The 26,426-nt window shown below is 29.5% G+C and overlaps 1 protein-coding gene and 1 long non-coding RNA gene across 2 annotated transcripts; both read left to right on the forward strand.

Moving 5' to 3' along the window:
• Positions 1–396: 396 nt before the first annotated feature.
• On the forward strand, positions 397–2,205 carry LOC148207745 (uncharacterized). The gene is made up of 2 exons (XR_015787686.1): positions 397–511; positions 1,548–2,205. It is a non-coding gene; the product is annotated as an uncharacterized LOC148207745 (long non-coding RNA).
• An 8,398-nt stretch (positions 2,206–10,603) lies between these two features.
• On the forward strand, positions 10,604–12,154 carry LOC111020559 (arogenate dehydratase/prephenate dehydratase 6, chloroplastic-like). Its single transcript, XM_022297254.2, has one exon. It carries the CDS (start codon positions 10,716–10,718, stop codon positions 12,006–12,008), a length of 1,293 nt encoding a protein of 430 aa, XP_022152946.2. The 5' UTR covers positions 10,604–10,715; the 3' UTR covers positions 12,009–12,154.
• Positions 12,155–26,426: the final 14,272 nt, after the last annotated feature.

Genomic DNA, 26,426 nt, shown 5'->3' on the forward strand with positions numbered 1-26,426 from the left:
GATCTCACTGTTTTAAATTTGATCCTGAGTTTCATGGTGTCATGATCCTCCAAAACTCGTCACTTTTTCTCATTTATCGAGGTAGAATAGGGGACATTTGTAGGCCATGATTGTGTACTCTCGAAACTTTGAATAATGACTTTAAATACTGGTTACTATGATATGCTTGACCTCTGGTTTTGTTCCATTTTCAGTTTGATCTTTATAATAATAAATCGATCTCGCAGGTAAAGTTGGGGGCCTTATTGCTTCCATTCCTGACGTCATGGTTTGCTGCTCTTCTTTGCTTCATGTGGGCAATGCTAACAGCACTAGGCTTGTCAATCTTCGATATAGTGAAGCAGAAGCTCTAGGAATATCATAATTTGTTGGATCTCTTTATTTTTCACTCTCGATACCAGCCTACTTTCAACAGTACGGTATCTCCCCAGGCTCCAACTTGTCTGTTCCAAGTTATTTTCAGCCATATATTGTGGCTTCCCATGGACCTTTCAACAGTAAATCTGGAGGGGTATTTCTCTCTCACTCTCTCTCAATACCTCCATCTCTTTATGCTTTTGCAAATAGTTGAGACTATAACTTTTGGTGCCAATATTGGGGTAATACTATTTCTTTTCTTTCTCATCACAAAGCTCCAGTAATTTAATAGGTGATGGAAATTAATCATCTAGATCATTTCTTTAGCACCTTTCACATGTAAGTTTTCACTTTGCTTTCATTGACTAAATATTTAGGTTTAAATATTAGTTTGGTTTTCTGTATTTTTTAGCTTTGCATCATTTTGGTCCCCGTACCTTCAACTTGGTCCTTGTACCTTTGAAATGCTATTTGGTCCTTGTAGTTTTAAAGATGACCATTTTGGTCTTGCTTTACAAGATTTTAACACAAGTTTTATATACAACAAAAATCCTTTTATATAAAGTTATAACTACATCTCAAGAAATTTACAAGATTTTAACACAAGTTTTATATACAACAAAAATCCTTTTATATAAAGTTATAACTACATCTCAAGAAATTTAGTGATCATAGTGTTTGTATGATTTATCATAGTGTCTAATTGTGATTGGAAAAGTCATAAAAAAAAGATAAAGGGAGCAAGATGGTCATTTTTAAAAAGTATGGGGACCAAACTAGACATTTTACACGACTAAATGGACCAAATCTAAAAGTACAGAGACCAAAATAGACATTTAAAAAGTACAGAGTCCAAAATATATTTGAACTTATATTTTTATAATGGAAATGGAATATGAGATCTTAACAAACAAATGCAATTCTTTTCTTGTTCATCCTTGTTCATTTCCCCTTTCAACGTAACACTTCATGTTTCGGTTGTGTGGTCTTTTTTTTATTGATAAGAAATCAAACTTTTTATTCAGAAGAATGAAAAAAGAAGCATATAGAAAGGACATACAAAAAACAAAAGCCCATCCTTAGCGATAACACAGGTTGTGTCTGATTCGGTTGTGTGAGTTATGCTCCATCCTTAGCGAACATCTCAGTTTCATTTAGGTGGTGTCTGATTCTCCATTCTTGTTTTGCAGCTGAATTATGTTCTCAACACATATTCTCATTACACATGGTGATCGCATTCTTGGTTGCCATAATCCTCGATAACACAGTGCCCGGCAGTCGACAGGAACGTGGTGTATATGTGTGGTCTGATCCCGAGACTGCAAGGAGGGAGCCTGCTGTTACCAAAGACTACGAGCTGCCATTCAGAGTCGGTCGACTTTTCAGATGGGTGAAATGGGTTGGATTCTAAAAGATCAGATATTCGAAATTTGTATCAGCAAATTATTGTTACATATCGGTTGCCATGCGCATAGCAACACAATGGTGGTGGTGTGGTTCTGCAATCTGATTCCGAATGTAAGTCCCCTACTGGCCTCTTCACATAGTCTATAGTTGTGTTCGGGGTTCACGGGGTGTATTTTGTTACACGAAACACATTAGCGGAATAGGCCTGTTTAATAGGAGATACCTGTGTACATTTTTGAGGATCCAGAGTGATCTGGCTGTGTTGTAATTTAGATTATAAAATGATGTATGTACTAGTTCTGAGTCACTGAAAAATTGTCCACAGACTAGACTGGATTTTCATGCCATTTTGTGCAAGTTTTGGGAGTCCATCCAGGTCAGGTCATGTATATTTTCTCTTCTTCCCATTTATTTAATTAGCTTTCTTTCTTTCTTTCTTTCTTTAGGGATTTCCAGTTTCAGTTCCCTATTATTTGTCAAACTAAATATTATGGTTGACCAGGACTTCAATCTTAGATTATCTCATCAGTTATTGTTTCAAACTGTTCGGATCTTGTCAATGTTTTTTGATTCTTACTCATTTTGAGCCCTCTCGAATTGACAAGGGGGAGATTTTCCCAATTCCATAAACTTTGACCTAAAACTCGAACATGAATTCAGTGGTAATTGACATGAATTTAGCTCAGTGATAATTGACAGTTGTATCTGATCAAGTGGTCATGAGTTTGAATTCCTGTCTCCAAAGAAAAAAGAAAAAACTTTGACATGAAATCATATTTTTTCATTGGTACTGAGTCGACGATGTTTGGACGGTTTGAACTATACTCGTCGATTCGTTTCGTTTGGTTTTGGGTTGGATATGTTTTGGTGGTTGGTTTAGTCGATTCGTGTAATAGAAGAAAAAGACGTCTACTACCCTGGTAGAAAATGACATGTATACCCTTGGTAGGAAATGGTAGACCAAAATTTGATTGGATGATTGTGTGACGTTGCAATAGGAGAAACGGTCAAGGGTGAGTCGCTTAAAAGGACCAAACCAACTCCATAGCCAACAAAGACCCTTCTCATAATGCACGTGTTATTTGTTTCATTAAAATATGTTTTCACTCTTTTGACTTTTGACTATGCAACTTTTCATTTTTTATTATTTGATATTGGGTCCTTAGCGTTAAAAAAATGCAATAATTTAGTCACTGTATTTTAAAAATTCAATGCTCGAGTTTCCTATTCCCAAAATCTTATTTCTTTTGTAAAGTTATGAATAAAATTTAGGTACTTATTGAAAAGAAAATCTATTATCGTTTCCCTTAGAGGACCTGACTTTTTCATACATGGAAGTTTGTGTTTAGTTTTAACACGGAGAGTTCATGAGTGCAATTTTTTTCACTTGCATAATTTTGGAGGTTTAATTTTTACACAAAAAAAAAACAGGTTCATGAGTGTAGTTGTATCGGTTTAGAGTGGTTTGTGCAATTTTTCCGTACAAAAATATAACAATTTTATCCTTATATTTACAAAAATGCAAAATTGAGGTCCTAATCCTATTGTACTTGAGTCATTCCAATCAATCTTTGAATGTTTTATCTCTTTGTTCATTTTTCATGCATAAATTTGTTTTCATATATGTTTATGGGAGTAGACTAAATTACTACGCAAAAATATGAAGACAAAAATGTTAACTTTTTGAATTATCACTAATATTATTTTTAGCCTTGGAAGATATTTAAACCAATTTGAGCGGAATTTAAGACAAATATTTCATATTAAATCATCTGAATTCGAATACTAAAAAGAATTTAACGTATTTAAAGATCAAAAAAGGGATAAAAAATTAGACAGCCCATCTAATGGTTGTTGGATGAAAAATTATTTTTCTACTTCTCTTTTTGCTTTTTCTTTTGGAGTGTTCAGATTCCACCAACCAAATTTTGTGGTTTTTTTTTTTTTTTTAATTCAAGGGAAGCTTCAAAGGTAACATCAAACTCTCTAATATTGTAGAAAAATATATTTTCTTTCAAAAATGGTTTTAGAAAAAAAAAAAGAAAAATTCAAATTTTTATCCTTGAACTTAATAACGTTAATTAAAAAAAAATTAAATGAAACTTCATATGTGGATAAGCATATATTTTTTATTTTCTGCTGTCATATTCACCCACTACTATCACACGAAAAAAAAAGGTAAAAATCTTACCAAACATTGCTTTCGAAAAGCAAGCTCTGAAAAATCAATGCACGAATTAATCTCCCAACCAAATTTTCAGTGGTTACAAATGAAAGTCTAAATAGAAATATAAATCTTATCGGGAGTCTAAAATTCAGTACGATGAAATTGAAAGTTTAAATAAAAATTGACCCATTTTGCCAAGTTTGTTGACACAATAAAATATAAATTTCTCAAAAAAAAAAAAAAAGAGAGACGAAAATATTGAATGAAATCGGCACCAAAGTTCAGGGACCAAAACTGATTAATATACTTTAGTTTTTTGGATAAGTAAAATTAAAATCCGTAGAATTAAATAAAGCGCCCGGTTGAAATTACAAGATTACCCTTACACATAACAAAAGTGTGTTTGTATTTTTGACGATTACAAAACAATCACTTTCCCAATCAATTTCAAATTAAAATCACCAATCCATAGACCAACAAAACTTGACATTTTTCTCCTCATTTCAAATACCCTAATGTAATACACATGAATTTATGTAGAAACCCTAACCAAAAAGCCATTTTGAACACCACATTATTCTTTTGAGTTTTGTTACACATGTTTAGTGTGAATGGTGGAAGATTCTTTCTTTTTAGTTTGACAACTTAATTTTGAATCATAAAAACATTTCATTTTCTTCTTTATCCTCTTTGCTATTAAAGTTTATTGAAGTTACTCAAATAAACTTTTTCCAAATTATTAAGAAATTTCTTTACTTTAAATTCATATTTTCATCTTCGAACTTTCCTAGTTTAATGTTCTATTTTGCTGTTGACGTACTCCAAAACCTCTGAGTACGTCAACCACAATATTATAGTTATATAGTTCATATATATATATATATACATACACTAAAGATGTTAAACTTATCTAAATTTCTTTTCAAATCTTTTAATTTTGAAATTTTATGTTTTAGCTTATAAACCTATGCATACAAAAATTAATTAAGTTCTAAAAGTTAATGGTTTAACAAAAATATGAATTTACTCCCACCCCAACTAAATGAATAAAAATGTTAAATAATTTACAAAACATTAATAATCATATTCCAATTGATTTTCTAAGAAGCCAAGAACTAAAATAGAATCTATGTTTGAAAGTTTATGCATTAATCATGAAATAATCAAAGGAAAGTTTAAACTAATTTCTTCCCAATTCTTTCCTAAGCTCCATTTTAAAAAATATTATATATGAAAACAAGGGCAAAATGAAGAAGGTACGAGAGGAAAATTCTTCCTTTTTTAGCGTGGTTCAAAAAGTATATATAAAATATAGAATTTACAGGGTTTTTGTCTACCAAATTTTTAGAATCATTATTATTTTTTTTAGTAGAACATGTAAGAGTTGGAAGATTCGAACTCATAATCTCAGACAAGTGTTAATTATTGCTGAACTACGCTCGTATTAGTCCCAATTTTTTACGATTAAAAGATTATAGGAATAAAAGAAGTTATAAGGTAAAAGTTTTGCCTTGGAATGCATTTTGTCTTCTTTATAATTTCTTTTGACTCATCATCTTTTTTCTTTGGATGGGAAAGTTTTGGAATCTCAAAGGAAACTTTGTTACACTTTCTATGAACTTATATTTCAAACATTTCTTTCTTAACTTATTGGTATTGAGATTTCCTTGCTCAATGAAATGATTGAAAGTTAGTCAAATGACTTTCCTAAATTACTCATAAATTTCTTTCAAATTCTCTCCCAAGGTTACATTATGGTTTGATATTTTTTCTTTCAAAATGTTTTAAAATAAACACACATATATCATATATTTAGTGCTTATCTTTTCAGGACGACCCCTCTTAAAGAAAAAGGAAGTTATAGTCATACAAGCGACCACAATCTAGGTTTAGTCCATGCTACTATTTAAACATTTTCAAAATATTTATAGTCATATAAGTGACCATAATCTAGCTATATCTCCCTACATATTTTTCTAAAGTTTTCTTTTTTCTTTTTTAAAGATATTTTACTAGCTTATAATCAGATTCTACTGGCGTATATTCAATGTTGTACTATTTATACATTTTCAAAAGTATTTATTTTACACTATATGTGTTTCAAATTATGATATAATGATTTTTTTTTATATTTGACTTGCTGGCAACGATTGATCGACTTATAAAATGTAGTCGAATATTCAAAAGTTAATTTCATTGAGTTAGTTGAATCTTTTCACTCATCCCTAGAAAGGAAAGGTAACAACTCTTTTTTACGGAACTTAATTATTTCATTCATTCTACATTTAACATTTCTTTTCCAAACGCACAAATTTATGTGTGTTTTGAAAGTTAAGTGAAGATAGAGATAAAAGTTAAAGTGAAGAAAGAGTTGAAAAAGAGAGACTTAGATAGAAAGATAAATAATATGGTTTTGTTATTTAGTTGAAAATGCTCTTAATTGTCTAAAAAGAATTTATGTGTATTTTGAAAAATTTTTGTGAAAAACATGCGTGAGACTCGAGAGACTTTGGGAGAATCGAAAGATAGCGAAATCACTTTGAAAGAGAAAATTTCTTATACTATCGTACGATATTCTACTGTTATTTATTGTGTGCTACGTTAGTATCATTTGAAAATGATCGATGTAAGGTCCAACAACGTTTAATAATTATCAAATTGTATTGTGAATATTGACTTTTCCACTCATCATAATTGCTTATTCATCTTATTATAATAATAATCATTATAATCATAATAATAATAATAGTAGTAGTAGGAATTAAACTTTAATTTTTCAAAGGAGAAAGTAATCCAAAATTATGTAGGAATTAAACCTTCTCATAAAACTTGATGATTTTTTTAAGTAAAGTTGAAACAATAAATATAAATTTCTCAAAAGAAAAAAAAATTAAAGAAAAAAGAAAAGAAAAAAAAATTAAAGAAAAAAGAAAAATTAAAGACTAAAATAGATTGTTTGAAAGTTTAAGAATAAAAAATGAAATAGAATCAAAATTCTAGAGACTAAAGCGAGATCCACAAGGAATATACTTTAATTTATTTTTGGATAAATAAAATTAAAATCTAGGAACTTAAATAAAGCACCATTGAAATTACAAGATTACCCTTACACTTTACAAAATTGTGCATGTATTTTGACAATTACAAAACAATCACTATACCTATCAATTTCAAATTAACATCACCAATCCATAGACCAAAAAACTTGGCATTTTTCTCCTCATTTCAAATATTCTAATGTAATACACATGTTTTATAACAACTCATGAATTTATGTAATAAAACCCTAAGCAAAAATTCCTCAAAAAAAAAAAAAAAAAAAAAAGCCTAAGCAAAAAGCCATTTTTAACACCACAAACTTCAAACAATATAAGCATTCATTAATTCTTTTGAGTTTTCTTACCTGTTTTTTTTTTTATTTATTTTGACAACTAAAATCCGAATTTTTAATGATAACACAATTTTTCCCTCTCCATATTCGACGCTCAAGTCAATAGAATTTGAGGTGTTCTCAAAACAACAATCAAATTCGCATACTTGTGTATATGGAGTATGTTTCTGTTTATATCATTGAAATGAAGAATTGGTCACTTAGTGTTCACTAAGCACGACGGCGAGAATCTAGGCGTGAGTCTTTTGGCAGTGGGCGAGCACTTGAAATGACTTACTCCATAACCCCTTGGCTCGACCCTTGATGAGGGTGAGGTTTGGGCGAGGTTTCAAAGCATGGCTTCTTGAACCAGAGCACAAATATTATTTAATTATTACTCCTGAGACGCTCAACAAACTCACGTGGCAAGAGTCAAGCTTGAGCACTGTTTAGTGTGACTAAGACTTTTCCTACTCAATCAGAGCCCACGTGTCCTATAGAGAGTAGTTTGCGTGTCCCTAAATTTTATCCCATAACACAATTCATAAAATTTAGTCCAATATTCAAATATTTCACTAAAAACGTTTAATCTTCTCACTCTCTTTTTTATGAAACTTATTGAACTATACATCAAAAAGAAGGTTGCATGAAACAGAAGTTCATTTCATTCTACATTTAGCTAATTTTCTCTTCCAAATGCACAAAGTTATGTTGTTTTGAAAGTTGAGTGAAGATAGAGAGAAAAGTAAAAGTGAAGAAAGAGTTAAAAAAGAGACTTAGATAGAAAGATAAATAATATAGTTTTGTTATATATATGTTCTTCCCAAGAAACAAATTTGAAGTATTTAGTTAAATTTATAAGCACCAAATAAAATTTGCAAAAGATGTTGTAAAAACATGCATGAGATAATTGAAAGGATAGTGAAAGTACTTGAAAATGTTTGATAGATTATAGGTTTCGTCTCTATTCATTAGTTATGAAGATCATCTTATCTAATCCAAGTTTTATTTGGTGAAGTGTTATGTCAGCCATGATTAATGAAAATAATTAAAAATAAAATTTAAGATTAACAAAAGTAGAAGGTAGGATAGTTTTAAATTGATTCAATTACAACATCTCTTTAGGAATTATTTTACAGATATTTTCCAATAAAAATAATGGATAGTTAATTTTTAGATTAAATTTTATTTTGATCTTTCTACATTTAACTTTCGTTTATTTTAGCTCTTTTGCTTTCAAAACGTCTATTTTGGTTCCCGTACTTTCAACTTTGTTCATTTTGGTCCTTATACTTTTAAAACATTTATTTTCGTCTTTTCATTTTAATTTTCATCTAACTTATTTAGACCATGAGACTTCACTTACTAAATTTCTTAAAATGTAGTTATAAATTTGTTTTAAAGAGTTTCCATTGTGTATAAATTTTTTTTTTAAATTTTACAAATAGGAACTAAATTGATCACCTTTTTTTAAAGTAAAAAGACCAAAATAGTTATTTTGAAAATAAATAAATAAAATGTAAAAATAGAATGACAAGAATAAACATAAATCAAAATAAACCAAATTCGGAAGTAGAGCGAGGAAAATAAGAATTGAACCTTAATTTTCCAAAGGAGAAAGTAATCCAAAATTATGTATGTGCAATTTAATTTAAATTTAGGATTATTTTGAAATTCATCCATTTTTATGATTTTCTTAAAAAAATTAAATTATGTCAGTAAGGAAGAAAAAGAAAAATCCCCCCATTCCACTGATTACTTCGATAGAAAACAAAGCATACGCTATACATATCTTGAAAGGATATAAAGCTTAATTTTTTTACAAAAAACTTTTGAGTAAAGGGAAAATATCATATAAAAATTAATTAAAAAAACCCCACTTATTTTAAATATTAAAAATAAATAGCTATATTTCAACCAACTTGCAGGTTATATATAAGAGAACACCTTTATTGAGTGAGTCAACACACACTAACCTTTTGAAACCAAATGCACCACTCCAATTCAACTTATCTATTTGTTTTCTCACAAATTTATATTAAAAGATATAAAGTAAAAAAAACAAAACAAAGAATTAAATCAGAATGATTATTTACATATGAGTTGTGACAGTGAACCTAAACATGGTAATGGATTAAGACATATATTCATACTTTTTAGTTTTAATTAATTTAATCCCTATACTTTTAAAATATGACCTTTTTTTCAATTTATTTTAATTTTTATATACTTTATTTCGATAATAATTTTAACCTAATACTTCATTAATTTTTTTAAATATAACTGTTTGTGTTAAAATTTTGTAATTAAGAACTAAATTGGTCCCTTCTTTTTTAAAATTACAGAAAGCAAAAATAAGTATTTTAAAACTACAGAGAGTAAAAGTTGAAATTCTCTTGACCAAGGTAAAAATTTAGGTATATATCAAAATGGACCAAACCAGAATTACTGATGGCAAAATTTATATGTATTATTTTTGTTTCTTTCATCCACACACTTCATGGTGATTTCACACTGACATTATTTATCCTTTTCAAACTCACCTTTTAACTACCACCACCTACATAGGTTAAAATGACTCAATTAAATAAATAAAACCCTTGGATAAATAATAAATACCTAAGAAGAAATTAATTTTCAGAATCTTCAAAATTAAAGAGCTTAAAGGGATAATACAGTTTAATATTAATTCAAAAAAAATATATATATATATATTTTAAGTCAGTTTGATACCCTTAATTTAAATTAAGCTTACAACCACTCCTTTTACCTTTATATTTCTTTATCTTCTTATCAACTTTTTAAAAAGATTTAAAAGGATTTTCAATATCTAAATCAAAATTTAGAAACTAAAACCAATAATTTTCAAAAACTTATTTTTGTTTCTTAAATTTAGTTCAAAATTCAAGACCGAGCTAAAACATGCATGTAAAAGAAAGTTGAATACAAACTACAAAGATCAAAACAGAACCAACAAAATTCTAAAAAATAGGAATACTTTTTTTTCCCCAAAAGGTAAACTGTGTTTTCCTTTGGTCATAAAACTAAAATGTAGTGTTCAAAATTCAGAGAGAGATTGGGAGAGAAAAAGAGAGAAAAATTTGGAAGAGAGAGAGAGAGAGAGAGAGAGAGAGAGAGAGAGAGAGGGGGGGGGTAGGTGTAAGATTTGACCGAGCCTACCACAGAAGAAGAACAAGAAGAAAAAAGGCAGCCAATTCCATCCATTCTCTGAAACTTCCTAACACTTCACCCTCAATTCTCCAATTTCCCAACATATATACCCACCCACCCCCTCCTTCCCATTTCAGCTCCAAGCTCCAATTCTACAGACAAACAATCGCCGCCGCCACCTACCACCGGCAGCCGTCGCCACAACCACCGCCACCCGAAACATCAGTCACCACAATCCCAACCATGCAGTCCCTCACGCCCCCTGCTTCTGCTCCGGCCAATTACCTCAACTCCCACAAATTCCCCACTCGCCCTCCCTCCGCCGCCCGCCTCCCCCACTCCCGAGGCTTCTCCGTTCAATGTGCTTACCGGTATGACCCTGTTAGCTTCCCCAACGGCGTTGGCTCCAGCCGTGCTGACTGGCAGAGCTCCTGCGCCATCCTCTCCAGCCAGGTCGTCTCCCAAGAACAGCCCACCGAGCAATCCAGCGCCGATCATATAGCCTCTGTCAACGGTCACAACACCAGCGTTGAGAATCTGAACCTTGTCCCCATCGGAAACCTCGCCGACAGCAACGGGTTGAAGCCGCAACCCAAGCCGCTCACGATTACTGACCTGGCTCCGGCTCCGATGCACGGCTCCAAGCTCCGCGTCGCCTACCAAGGCGTTCCCGGAGCGTATTCTGAGGCGGCGGCCGGAAAAGCGTACCCTAACTGTGAGGCGATCCCCTGCGACCAATTCGAGGTGGCTTTCCAATCGGTGGAGCTCTGGATCGCGGATCGAGCGGTTCTTCCTGTTGAGAACTCTCTCGGCGGTTCGATCCACAGGAACTACGATCTCTTGCTCCGCCATAGGCTTCACATCGTCGGAGAGGTCCAATTACCAGTCCACCACTGTTTATTGGCGTTGCCAGGGGTGCGAAAAGAGTACCTGACTCGCGTAATTTCCCATCCCCAAGCCCTAGCTCAGTGCGAACACACTCTCACCAAACTCGGCCTAAACGTCACACGCGAGGCCGTCGACGACACCGCCGGCGCCGCCGAGTTCGTGGCGATGAACAACCTCCGCGACACGGCCGCAATCGCCAGCGCGCGGGCGGCGGATCTATACGGCCTCGACATCGTGGCGAACGGAATCCAGGACGATTCCGGGAACGTAACGCGATTCGTGATGCTGGCGAGAGAGCCGATCATTCCACGCACAGATCGGCCGTTCAAAACCAGCATCGTGTTCGCTCACGAGAAAGGAACGTCGGTTCTGTTCAAGGTGCTGTCGGCGTTCGCGTTCAGAAACATCAGCCTGACGAAGATCGAGTCGCGGCCGCACCGGAGCCACCCGATCAGAGTGGTGGACGGCGCCGACGCCGGCACGGCGAAGCATTTCGAGTACCTGTTCTACGTCGATTTCGAGGCGTCCATGGCGGAGCCTAGGGCTCAGAACGCCTTGGCGGAGGTTCAAGAATTCACTTCCTTCCTCAGGGTATTGGGCAGTTATCCTATGGACATGACCCCATGGAGTCCTTCCCGTGAGGATTAGCAATTTTTATTTTTCCTTTTTTTTCTTCTTTAAGATTGTTTAATCATCCGCCGTTGATTCCCCTTCTTATTTTTTGGACCACCAAAACCAAGATTGATAAAATTGTAATAATTCAATTTCCATAATTTTTCTTTTCCTTCTCATAATTTATTATTATTGTTTGTTATCTACTATTTTAATTTTCACCCACCGCTCGTGACGTTGTCGAATCCATGAAAATATAGATATGTGGATGAAAATGTCGACATGTCGACCGTTATTTAGAACCATGGGCATAATACTATTATTTGAATAACCTGAGGACAAATAAATGTTTCTCCCTGTGAAATCTTGTCACTTTTTTTTTAATATAAAATGGGAACGAATAAAATAGGTGGGAACGAAATCTAATCTCTGTAAAATTGTGTTGGTTTAGGTTTGAACTTGAAGTGAGATCTTTTTAAGTAAAGTTTTGAATTAAAATCGTGTTGGTTCGCGTCTTGCTAAAGAAGAGATAAAGTTGAGTGTGGCTTTCATGATCTCAATTTAATTAATTATTTCCATAAATATAGAAAGAGACTTCAACTTTTGTTAAAAATTATAAATTAATCTTTAGGAATATTTTGAGTAATATTTTAAAGTGACACTCTTGTATATGCTCCTCTATATTTGAACTTGTTAAAAGCATTGTATTAAACATTCCGACACGTTGATATTTCCACCAACATGTCCATGTATTTATAGATTTGGTATTGACACAAGGAGTAAATCGACATTTATAAAAAAAAATCGACAAAATAAGAAGATATCAGCAAAATGTCACTAATATATACCTAATCTTAATATTAATAATTTTTAACTTATTTAGAAATGGAAAAATATTTATTTGTTAATTTAATATCTTTTACGATTTTTTTATTTCTCTAACTCTTATAGAAATATTCATCGATATCGATATTTCAATCAATAATTTTATGAAATTGTGACCTCGATATCAACATTTAAAACTTTGGTTAAAAGAATGGATCACAACAACAAAAAAAACTTTGCAGGTAAAAAATAGGTTTGTGACGTAAAAATAACTATAAACATGGGAGGATTGTTTTGTAATTAATAAAAAATATAAATTATAGTAAGTAAAGTTAAAAATAAAATTAATAATGATTTGTAATAAAGAGATATTTGATGGGATGATAACAAATCACCTTCATAGAACCCACAAAATATATGATTATAATCTTTATAATTGTTCTTTAATATTATTTATGTATAAATATATTTTCTTTTTAAAAAGTGGAAAATTGACTAGATTTCTCAAACAGGCTCTCTTACCAATCAAATCCTAAAATCATAATTTCTGTTTGGGAAAATGGAAAATGAAAGCAGACAGAAAATTTTCCTTTTTTTTGAAAAAATAATTTTACTAACATTTGAAAACTACTTTTAGATGGTAAATAAAATAAAAATTATTATAAACAAATAAATTAAATTAAAAAAAGAAACTTTTATACCAATTTAGTTCACATCACAATCTTCCAACAATAATTTATGATTTGGTTTTAAAATTAGGTTTGGGGGCAGTGTTTGGTGAATTGATTGATTTCCTATTTTGTGGGGTTTCAATATAATTTCAAAACTTTAATATTAGCCATATGAATGGACATAAAATGTCTACCAACTTGTATGTCATTTTGAAACCAAATTGAATAGAAACCTTGCTACTAATATTTGAGAATTTATTTTAAATTTATTGTACGATGGCGAGATGAAAGATTTTGAATACAATATAGAAAATACGATATTGCTTTCGTAATATAAGTAAAAGTCGTAAGATTTCTTGATACTCTAAGAGAAGTCAAAAATCAAAATTGATCCTAATTTTTTTTATATGAAGAAAAAGACGAAGTTGATTCTTTTATTGTTAAATTAGCCAATTCAAATATATGCAGATATAAATTTGAACATATAAAACCTTTAAAGAGTTACATTCATGTCACGATGAATATTAGTTAAGAGAGGTAATGATAAGTTAGATATACATTTTAATGGTGAGTTAAGTATACATTCTAATTTAAATAAATTTTTAAATAAAAAATAGTTTTAATTAAAATTCTTGTATATTTGGTTATATTTATTTAAATGTGTTTTTAGTTGCTTTGTAATTCTACAAATACCATTTTTAATTCATTAAATCAACTTTAAAGTAATTCTTCAAAAAATGATTTTAACTCAATTTGATTAATTTCAAAAGCGAGTTTTATTTATCACAAAAAGATATTAATTAGTTTTAAAAAGAATACTATACGTTCTTTAAAATTAATAATTGAGATGAAATTTATGATAGTAAAATTAAGCATCTATTAAAATTTTGGTAAATTATACTTTTCTTTCTACTTTTGTGTCAGTATTTTGAGAACATCCCATGTAAATCCAAGTTTTGTGAAATAGTTCTATTAAGTCTATTCCTTATTTTACCATTAGTTTATGAAGATAAAAAAAAAAAAAAAAAAGCATTAGATAGATACTTTGGGCCCTTTGGTAATGTTATCAATTTTTTTTTGTTTTCTTCTTTTTAATAAATAAAAAAATGGAGTGTATAGCCTCCAATACCGCATGAATTAAAAAAATGATAAAACAATATTTCTATTATATTTTGAAACAAATTGGAAACGAGAATAAGAAATTAGAAACTTGGGACGCATCTACTAACGTTCTCATTTCCTGCTTTTTGTTTATGATTGTTTTAGAACAAGAAATAGAAATACATTTTGTGTTTATTGTTTCTTGAAAAGAAAAAGAAAACAATATATTTGATAGTACAACTTATTGACAATGAAATCTACAACTATTGATCAAGAATATAGTATTATTTTTTTTAGTTAAAATAAAAGTAAGTAAATATAGTACAAAAAGATATAATACATGTGCTCGAATAATATAATTTATTAAAAAAATATATTATTTACTATATAAATTTATTTCATAAAAAATGTAAACTATTAGCTTTAAATAAAGAATATACTTTCTATGTGTATATATATATTTTTAAAAATGAATTTTCAAAATATTTTTTATTTAAAAAATAAAAGATTTTATTAAAAAGTAGGAAATAAATTAAATGAAAAAAAAAGATACGCTGTTTTACTATTAAAAAGACTTAATCAGTTAATTGCAAGACTGAAGATTGATTATTATGACGCAAATAATTGTAACTATTCTAAAGCCAATAAATAGAAACAGAAAAAAAAAAAAAGAAAAGTAAAACTATTTTGGTAGTTTCCTAAATTTAGTCACTTTTCTTGACACGTTTCTCAGAAATATAAAATTAAAATTTTAATACAAAATCAGCTCTGTTAATATTTAAACTACTTCAGTTTTAAACGTGGATGTCATGTCCCAATTTTGTGGAAATAGATGAATATTTATATAAAAATTAAAGAAATTAATAAATAAATATTCATCTATTTCTAAGTAAGTTAAAATAAATAAATATTAATATTAGGTATAATTTTGTTGATATTTTTCATATTTTGTCTATTTTTTTTGTAATATGATGATATGTCGATTGATCTCTCATATCGATGTTGAACTATGAATACTTGAAAATGCAAATAGAAATGTTATTGACGTGTCGATGAGTATTATTATTACTATTATTATTATTTAGTACAACATGTGGGGGATGGGGGATCGACAACCTCTTGATTGAAGATATATGTCAATTACTGTTAAGCTTTTGACATGTCGATAAATATTTAATATCATTGAAAATTCAGAAGATGAAAACAAAAGGTAAAAGTAATTAAGAACCTATAGTATTAATTTTCATGTTTTCTTCTTATATCCAATAGAGATACAATTGTTGGATTTAGTCTGGCCACCATTTAGTAATAGGTCCCTTGCAATTTAAACATACTAATAATCCTACCTACTTCTTTTTTTTTTTTTAAGAATAATCGTACCTACTTTAATATACTTATATAATATTCTACTAGTATATTATAACTATATAACATTTAATATTCATCTACCGTAGCTGTGTTATTAGTCATGTGCTATTTTATTTTTATTTTTTTATCACTAGATAAAATGGGAATAATTGGCCTTTTTTTAGTACAATAAAGGTAAGGACGGGAGATTGAATCTCCAACTTACAAGTAAAAAGCAATATGTCCTAACCATTGAACTATGCTCGCTTTGGTCGAGAATAACTGGCTTTTTTATGTAAATTCTCTTCTCCCTATGTAATATATCTGTGTCTCATATCTGTATTGAGACGATAAAACTAATATATATATAGAAACATATATTTTAGTTGTCCAAGGCATATGTCCTCGGTGAGATCATTTAGCACTTTGATTGATGTTGGATTTGAGGTTATGATGACTCCAAGGTAATGACTTGCACAGAGACCTCTCGCATGTGGAATGCGTTTGGTTCTACATGTGGTGGAGAATATATCTTATCTTCACCCACCCGCAACGTGACTCATTCACTTTAGAGCGACCTACCATATAAGTGATTAAGATTTGTTTGTTTATACTTAAAATATAATATTTTTAAAATTTTTATTTTTAAAGAGACTTAAGATTTTATCTGTTGTTTAATTGGAAGCGTGAATTTACTATAATATTTGAGTGATTTGGTGAGGAGGTTTAAGAGAAAAGTAACTAACTTTTATTATTTTTTTGTGAGTAAAACAAAACAAATAAGGAGGATGATTTGAAATGTGTCCACTTTTCCAAACTTTTTAAGTTTTCTATATTTTTTCTTATGTCATCCATATGTGAAATTACGCTTCCCTCCTCCGCTCATCCGTAGAGGACGTCAGAGAGGCGTTGACTAAAGCGAGATCGAGATTGAGGGAGGGAGAGAGAGAGACTGAGAACTAGATTTTTTTTATTATCTATTTTTTTTTATAAAAGAAAACAGAGAAAAGAAACACGAATAGAGTTCCAAATGAAGAAGGTTTAACAACCACGATGGTGGATCTCCTTCTTCACCATGCTTCCATCGAACAAAATCGTCTCCATCTCTGGCTCTCTTTGCAAGCTCATGAGCTACCAGATTCAAATCTCTCGATACATGTTGGATCGAAACAATATTTACAGTCGAAGGCAACTGAACTCCTTCTTCAATGATCCAATTTATCTCCGTAAAGTCAGACTCTTTATCATTCAGAAGATTTATGATTTGAAAGCAATCATATCCCACATAAATCGATAAATTTTCTTCTTCTTTCATTGATATTGCTCTTAATCCTTCGCAAATAGCCATGGCTTCAAGGATTTTGATTATTTGATTACATTTTAAAAATGAGATATTATTATTATCTGGTTACGTTTTTATCCCATCTCATTTGAATCTTCTGATTTTTTTTTAAATAATGCAATTTTAATAGAAATATTAAAAAATACATAACAAGTTTATCCAACCCATTATTGCAAACAAATTCTAATTCTTTAAATAAAAAATAAATATAGTTGTAGACTTATTTTTTATTTTTTAATTAAATTTAATCAGACTCATATAACAATGAAACGAGAAATAATAACAAAATAAAAAAAAAGATTTGAGAAGAGAAACATTAATAGAGAGTAAAAAAGATTTAGAAACACATAGTCATCCAGATTCCATAATAAGAGTTTATAATAGACATCAACTACTCCTCCTGTTGTTAATTGGTTTTGAGATGGAAATTATAATCTCAATTATCATTAGAATTTATAAAATAAGAGTATATATAATATCATATTTTTTAAAATATAATTCGTTATTTAAAATATAATTCATTATTATTCATTATTATAATAATAAAATTTAATAATAATATTATTAAATATTATTATAATAAAATTAAAAATATTTAACATTAAATGATGATGGTTCTAATAAAATAGTATTTTGGTGGATGCAAATATATTTTAATTATTTATTATTTATTAATATTAATATTAAATAAATTATTATGTACTATCAATAATATAGTAATAAAATAAATTAAAATATATTATTATCGTAATTAAAAAAATTAGTGTCATAAATTTGTAATGAATTGGAAAGAAGAAATGAGAAATATGTGGAAGAGAAATTGTCAGGAGCGGATTAATTTTTCAATACTATCGCCATTATTGCACCATATTTGTTTATGATGGATAGCATATTAAACTCGGAATTTTTTTTAATATTGTTTAAAATTAAACTTATTTTAAAAAATAATGCTGATTTATTAGAAAAAACAGAAAAATGCAGTTTTGGAAACTTATTAAAAAAATATAGCAGTTTGAAAAAACGGGGCTTGGTCTGACGACCATGTTGTAGAGAGAGAAAAAAAATATTCTTCTTCCTCAAACTCGTCGGAGCTTTCTTTTTCCGTTGAGTTCTGATGCTTTGTCCATCAGAAATTGATAGTGCAAAGACAATTTGAATTCCCATATGAAATCCGCCGACGCGGTGCTCCGAAATAGTTGGTTGACTCCGGCCAATCTGCAAATCTCCGGCGAGTCCAAATGCATCAGAACTAGAGCCACAAAAATCTCTTTTCTTACATTATTTGGAACTTCTTTTGCCCCCAATTAGCCTCTAGGTTCTTAAATTATCAGGAACTTCTTCAGTTCTCTCTCTCGATTTTTGGGTCATGTAGTTCTTGGTGGCTTGAAAGTGGTGTTCATCTCGAAAACGTTTTCGGGAGTTCCATATTCTCGAATTTTTGCTTCTGGGAAATAAATGAGTTTGGCTTTGGTTTTGGGGTGGGGTGTTGTCCTCTTCGCGTTCCTCCTCTTGAATCTCGTGGATCTTCTGCTCTGGTTCTGATGCATTTGGACCCGTCGGAGATTTGCAAATTGGCCGGAGTCAACGGCTGTTTCGCGGCGTCGAGTCGGTGGATTTCATATGGGTATCCAAATTGTCTTTGAACTATTAATTTCTGATGGACAAAGCATCGGAGTCCGACGGAAAAAGAAAGCTCTGGCGAGTTTGAGAGAGAAGGATATTTTTTTTCTCTCTCTACTATATGTCGTCTCTTGAGATGACTAAGCCCGATTTTTTCAAACTCCTATATTTTTGGAATAAGTTTCCAAAACTATATTTTTTCTGTTTTTTCTAATAAATCAGTATTATTTTTAAAATAAGTTTAATTTTAAACCATATTAAAAAAAATCCTATTAAACTCAATTAACTTTTGAATGCCACGAAATATGAAGAGAATAATATTTAGGTGTCAGATTAGTACTATCGATCATTATTATATTTTTGACAATCAATAAGGCTGGAGTGCATAAAAGAAGATAAGAGAGATTTTGGTAACTATTTTTATTGTTTCTCGTCCCAAAAAATCAAATTAAAATAAGGTAAAAAATTTATATGAAAATTAATTTTTAAATTAAGTATTTTAATTTTTTATGTTATATTTATTTTAGATATATTTATTATGCATTTATAAGTGAATGATGACAAAATAAATAATGCTTTTATTTACATTTTGAGAAAAGAAAACGGAATCATGACAAAAAAATAAAAAAATAAAAAACTTGATTTTATTGTTTCTAAATTTGTAGACAATTTTGAAAAAAAAAATTTAATAATGAGAAACAAAAATAGGAACAAGTATGAATACTTATGATTTTCAAAAATAAAAACTAAGAAACAAAAATGGTGAGATTATCGAATAGAATGAGCTGGCATAAAAAATAATAATAATAATAACGACAAAGTCTAAAATAATCTTTTATGCAAGTATTAAGATGTCAAAACTCTCAATAGAATAGGTCATGGAGTTAACATATATATAAAAATTGAATTTAACTCTAAAATGTAAAAATAAAAGCAAAAAAAAAAACCATTTTGAAATAAGGGCAAGTTTTTTCTTCTAGACTAGAGGTTGTTAGATAATATTATTTGAATTAGATTTAATTTTTATTATATTATTTGAATTAGATTTTCTATTCCTAGATTAGGAATTGTAGTATTATAAATAGGTAGCTTTGTATGAAACAATTCAAAATTTGTATGAAATTACATTCTCTCTAAGAGTTTTCTCTCTCCTCCAAACCTAAAAGTAAAAATATTATTTATACTTGATATACACGATCCAAAACAAGCTTAAATTAAAATACATACATAATTAATATATACATACATACACACATATATTAATTATATCTAATATTTTTGTTTTTTTATTTAATTTGGTCCCTAATCTTTTAAAACATTTAAATTTAATCTCTAATATATTTAATTGTTATCAATTAAGTACTTACCATCACTAAATGTTAAAAGAAAGACAATACATAAATTAAAATATACTAACACTTTAATCAGCCAATTTGGTACCTGAAGAAAACAATCAATTTTGCAAAAAAAAAAAAAAAAAAAAACCGGGTCAAGTAAATTTACTACGACCTAATAATATAGAGTGAGTATATATATATTTTTAATATGGGAGTAATATGTCATTTTATCAAATTAAAACATAGAATGTAATTTCAACCAAATCAACAGAGTACATTTTGACATTTTATCAAATATTTTTAACGTTTTGTGATAATAATAACTTAATTGAAAATGAAATATTTGAAAGACTAAGAATCAGGTATTTAAAAAAAAAAAACTTACAAAATTATGATTTTGTAAAAACTCAACGAGGTCGGATCAAGCTATTCACTTTTAAAATGGTAAAATCACATCTTATTCATTCGTTTCATATTTGAATAAGCCAAACATTAAGAACCAAAATATATATTTCACAGTGAAAATAGCTCAAACTAATCCAAATATATATTTGGACAAAAAAAATATCGCTAATCTTCCCACATAGTGCTATAAATAAAGGAAGAAAAATAAAAAAAGACATAGTTTGTAATTTGTATGTAATTATCGGTTAAATTAATTTTAAAAATGGTCAAATATGGATGACCGGATCAGCCGCACTATGAGTCAGTCACCGCCGCCCACTAGTGGCGGCGGTGTTAAGAATTTCGCACTAAAACTTTGACGCTCTCTTAAGTAGGTGTAGTCTTTTTCTTTTTATTATTATTTTTATTCATTTTATTTTATGAACGTTTAATTTTATTTTTAACTCATTTCATAACGTGTTTGGTTTTATGGTTATTATATTCCAACTTTTAAAGACTTTTTAATAATCAATATTAATATTATACTTTTGACTTGACTTGACGTATTAATTATTTAAAGAAAATATACACAGAAAAAAAAACATTCTTAGTTTCCTATTTTTTATTTGCTAAGATTTAAAGAAATGCGGATAATTAGTTCAAATGATTTATTCTCTCATTAGTAGAAGATATTTTTCCAAGGTTTTGAAGACATGAAAAGTGATCAATATAGTGTTTTTTTAGTATTTTTTAATTACTCCGGGCGACCCTTTGGCTGTTATACTCCTATACCTTGGGTATGTACATTATCCCCGCTTCAACCCAAAACTTCAAGGTTACATCGAGCTAAAATACGATGTTTGATGTCAAATTGAGACCATTTATTTATAGGTTGACGATCCAACAGGACTTCCTGACTGTAATTACGTTTGTCGGAGAGCCCGTTATTGAAGGTCAACCTATCGGGTGCCTGAGGTCGAAGTCAACGACACCTTCTACTAAGTGGGGGTTTATCGAATGTGGGTTGTGGTTAAGTACGAAAGTCATCCACTCCCTCCAAACTTATGGGGAAGACCTGGCTTTTCAAGTTTTTGTTGTTCTCCATGTTGCCAGACTTGTTTTTCAACTCCCAACATTCTCAATTACAATGACTCTTAACTATTCAACCATTATATTTTTCAAAATATAACAAACTAAATTATTTTATATATATAATATTAGGACAAAAATATAACAAATCAAAATATAGGGACTAAAAATGATATAGTTGACCGACTCTTAAATATATACCAGGCAAAACATTAAGTATATATAAAAATGAAAAAGAAGGATAACTTATTGACGATCCTCTTGTGCATGATCTCAATAAAAAGAGTAAATTATTACGATCATGGAGAGTCAATCATAATACATGGTGGATGTACCGTATAAATTTCTACATCAATAAGTCGTTGTGAAAAGAGCTGCAACCGATCTAAAATAACTATACTACCATCCGCAATTAAAATATAATTACAGATTGTCAACCTTGAGCATAATTAAATTGATGAAGATATTAGTGACTTCTTTTTAGGTTCAAAACCGGACTTCTATACCTTTTTTTTTTTTTAATTCAACAAAGGAGGGGAAGGATTTGGAGCTTTTGACCATATATATGGACTAACAGAATTATACTTACATCCAATACATTTGTAAGGTTATTACTCTAAAAGAATTTAATTATAAATTGTAAATGGAGAGTTTTGAAAACCTTCTCCATCTTAAACAATGCAATTATTTTCAAACCATGGCTATGTTGAAATTGAATAGTTATATATTAATTAAAATTTCAACATATAGTTATTAAGTTAAATAAAATAATAAAAAATCAATTTCAAATGTAAACTTGAACCATTCAAATTAAAATTGAAATTACTAATAAAAAAAATATTTTATGAAGCATGGTCATTGCAAGATTATCAGCTCACCAACCCATCATTGAAACAAATATTAGTTTGGTTTCAACCAATTCCTTTGCCTGACAAGTGTGAACTCTAAATTCAAATCCTTTTCCCTTTCCTCTTTTACTTCTCCTAATTTCCTAACTAATATTATTATTTAATTTTGTAAGAAAATTTAGAGGTCAAAGTTCAAACAACCCATGATGTTTATTTTCTCCCACCTACTTTTACAAAACGAATAAAAAAATAAGAAAAGTAAAATATTTCTTTCCGTCTAACTATTTGAAAAATACTTGATATACGATAAATCATCAATATTTATAATGATAAATTATACGTGTCTTATCAGTCACTAGAACTATGATCATATTAACTACGACATGCTGCTTTTTATTAGTTATTTGGTATGTATATTTTTTAAGATATGTCTTTATCTCGAGTCAGTATCAAATTTCACTTATACACGACGATAAACATATTTATATCTTATTACCGACATTTCTTTACTCGAATCATACAACGTCTTATTGAAAAGTTCGAGAGTGTAATGGAAATAAGTGATTTTTTATGTTTTCTTTTCGTTAATTTCAATTATGATATCACTTGGTCTAAATTTAAATCATTTTTTAGAGGAGCATTAAAATAATAATAGGGCGTGGCGGCAGAGGGAGTTTGGTGAAGGAAATGGAGGAGGTATTGCCGAAGGTTGGGTAAATGTGTCTTTTTCCATCCCCTATTTTATTTTTTTATTTTTATTATTATTTTATTAAAGGTTGTGGTTTAGAATTTGACACGTCACTGTTTCATCTGGCTTTTTTGTGCTGACGTATTTCACACGTGTGTCTGTTGAGTGGCCGTTTTGTCTTTTCCATACGTGGGTAACTTTGATAAAGGGGACGAAAAGTATCGGTTGTTGTTCAATTCATTTTTAGAATTGTTGATTAAAAAATAATTATTTTTCAACTTTTAAGTATTTTAGGAAAAAATCAATTTTTAATCCCTAAACTTAGTTAGTTGTATTAATTTTCCTCCGAAATTTTCAATTTGATTTAGATCAAATTGAATTCATAAAAGTTCAATTTTTATTCTTTTTTATTTAATTTCCACTAATTTTGATTAAAAAAATTTATCTAAAACACTCTAAAAACTCATTAATTTAATTAAAAATTAAATTTTGATCCAGACACAAAATCTGCTCTTGAACAACTCTACCAAAACTTACCAAGTTTAACCATTTCTAATGTCTTTTTTTTTCCTATCCTATTATTTTATTATATATATATGTATTTTTTTTAGAAATTATTCTATGAATTTCAAACCAAATATAATTCACGACACACGTGAGAATACTTTTTTTTAACAATTATTCAAATGAAAATTTATTGGAATGTAAATTGCAACACTTTTTAAAGTTTAAGTGAATTTTACAACACTTATGAAAGATTAAGGTGCAATTTGATAAAATTGAAGCCAACGTGAACTTAGCTCAACGGTAATTAACACCAATTTTTGACTAAAAGGTTATGAGTTCGAATCTTTACACCATCACTTGTTGTACTAAAAGAAATGATAAAATTGGAAATTTAGGGTAGACTAGTAACTTTCCACTCAATTGCGGCGTCTATATTAATAATTTAAATTTAATACCAAAGCGAACATGGTTGGTAATTTACATATATCTTCACCCCACATATACTCAGAAAAGGAAAAAAAAAATTCTAATCTAGCGAGTCAATCCAAACTTTTATTTAATAAGTCAAATCTATATTGGATCTACTTCTCGGAGATTGAACCAATCCAATCCAAATATAATCCGCTTTTTAAATCCCTTAAACTTGAATTTGAATATGTATCTTTTAAGATTGAGAGAATGGATGAGAATGAAATTTGTACTTGTTGGTATCTATCAAACAATACCTATACATACTTATTTATTTGTACCATCACTCATGTATACTCCAATTTGTTTTAAGTTAATTTCTCCAAGGAACACCAATCGGTGTGTGTGTGTGTGTGTGTATATATATATATATATATATATATAAAACTTAGCATAGTTCCATTAGTTAAGACATACATTATCAATAAAAAAATTGGAGGTTCGAATTCCCACCTCCTATATTGCTGAATTCAGGAAAATATTTATTCATTTTTTAACCAGAAAAAGAAAGGGAAAAAGAAAGAAGAATCTAATGGTTATCATGTTTATTTTTAAATTGTATAACACAGACAAATAGATTACAATGTGTAACCATGTGAACGAAATTCCATATAGATCAGACAAATGACCTTCACTCATGGCAAGAAATGATCTATTTAACAAAGGAATGAGTGGCTTTCTCCCATCTAACAGATCAACGGCACCGAGCATGGGATACACAAGCAAGAGAGCTGATTTGACCGAACAAACTAGATGAGCGGGATTGATTTAAAGCAAAAGCATTATGCCAACTTGCGTACAAGATTGATATATGGATTTAATACTCTAGTTAACTCCTATTCAACAGTTTTTTCATATAGAATGTTCAAGATCTATTGGTTTCTTGTTAACTAGCTCCAAACAATTACAACAATACAAATCTAACTAAATATTGTGTATATGTCAGAAATACATAGAATTAAAATTGAACTAGTGGAGAAATACAGAAGTGGAAACGACCGTGGATAATGAGAATGACAGCAACAATGAAGCGATGATAACAATCAAATTGAACTCGATAAACTTTGCCTTTTTTTTTTTTTTGCTCATATCTTTTTTTACCATTTTTCTTCTTTTCAACTTTCAACCACCTTTTTTTGCTTTTAGGTTTGCCCCATGTACTCAATATGAGCATCTCAGACTACCTAATCATTTCCTTGCACATAAATGTCAAAGCAACAAAAAGGAAAATGTTACATCTAAGTTTTATTCAAAGTTTTTAGATTGAATTGTAAACTTATTGAAACCTTAAAAATTAAAATATAATTTTTTTTTTTAACTTTACCAACCCAAACAAACACAAAAATTTAAAGACAAGAATTACATTTTAAACTATTAAATATTTTATTGAGATGCTTAGGAAGATTAATGCACATTTTGTTTTACAAATTTCATTAATTAAGTATTTATGAATAACAAAAAAAAAAATTATACCAGCGCTATAAAAAAATTTATTTAATAGGCATGTCAGGTCAATTTTTTTCATTTTTTGTTAAAACTAAATAAAAACATAATCTAAACGACTCTAAAGCCTCTCTGTTTCTTTCCTTCTTTTTTTTTTTTCTTTTTTGTCAAACTTTTATTTAATCTTACCAACTTTCTTTCTAGGAAAACATCACTTTCTTTACTTAAAGAGGATCTTTGGAAAACTTGTGAATTCAAAAGAGGCAGAATTGGAAATGTCCCAATGTTTTCCCATTTGATTCTATTTCCCACTCGCTTCATAAAAAATTCCCAAGCTAACATGTTCTTTGAAAACAATAGAGAGATGTGAATTCTCCTACCTACCCCTTTTTCAAATCAAATAAATATAGCCTTCAAAATTGAAAATTCCAAGAATTTTGCTGGTTTGCGAGTTGGGACTCATTTTCATTCTTTGAATAGCATCAAGAAATTTCTCAAATAAAATATATTTTTTCATTTTCTCTTAAAATAAAGAATTAATTGTTAATATAGCTCAACGAATCTTGTCACTCCTCCTCCGTGTTGTATTAAAAAAATAATGAATAAACAACTAATTCTATTGAATTTTCCAAAACATTAATAGTTATATAATTAATTTAAAACCTCAATTTTCCAAGATTGCTTTTATTATAACTTCCTTTTTAGGCTATATATGTACGTATACATATATATTTACTATTATATATAAATATCATTTTTGTTAAACTTTACTACTATATATTTT

Source organism: Momordica charantia, unplaced genomic scaffold, assembly GCF_013281855.1.
Source record: "Momordica charantia cultivar OHB3-1 unplaced genomic scaffold, Mcharantia_2.0 BLBB01000095.1, whole genome shotgun sequence".
NCBI classification, from domain to species: domain Eukaryota; kingdom Viridiplantae; phylum Streptophyta; class Magnoliopsida; order Cucurbitales; family Cucurbitaceae; genus Momordica; species Momordica charantia.

Excerpts from the sequence above, each read along its gene's own strand:
- LOC111020559 (XM_022297254.2), top strand. The coding sequence starts at position 10,716 with ATGCAGTCCCTCACGCCCCCTGCTTCTGCTCCGGCCAATTACCTCAAC.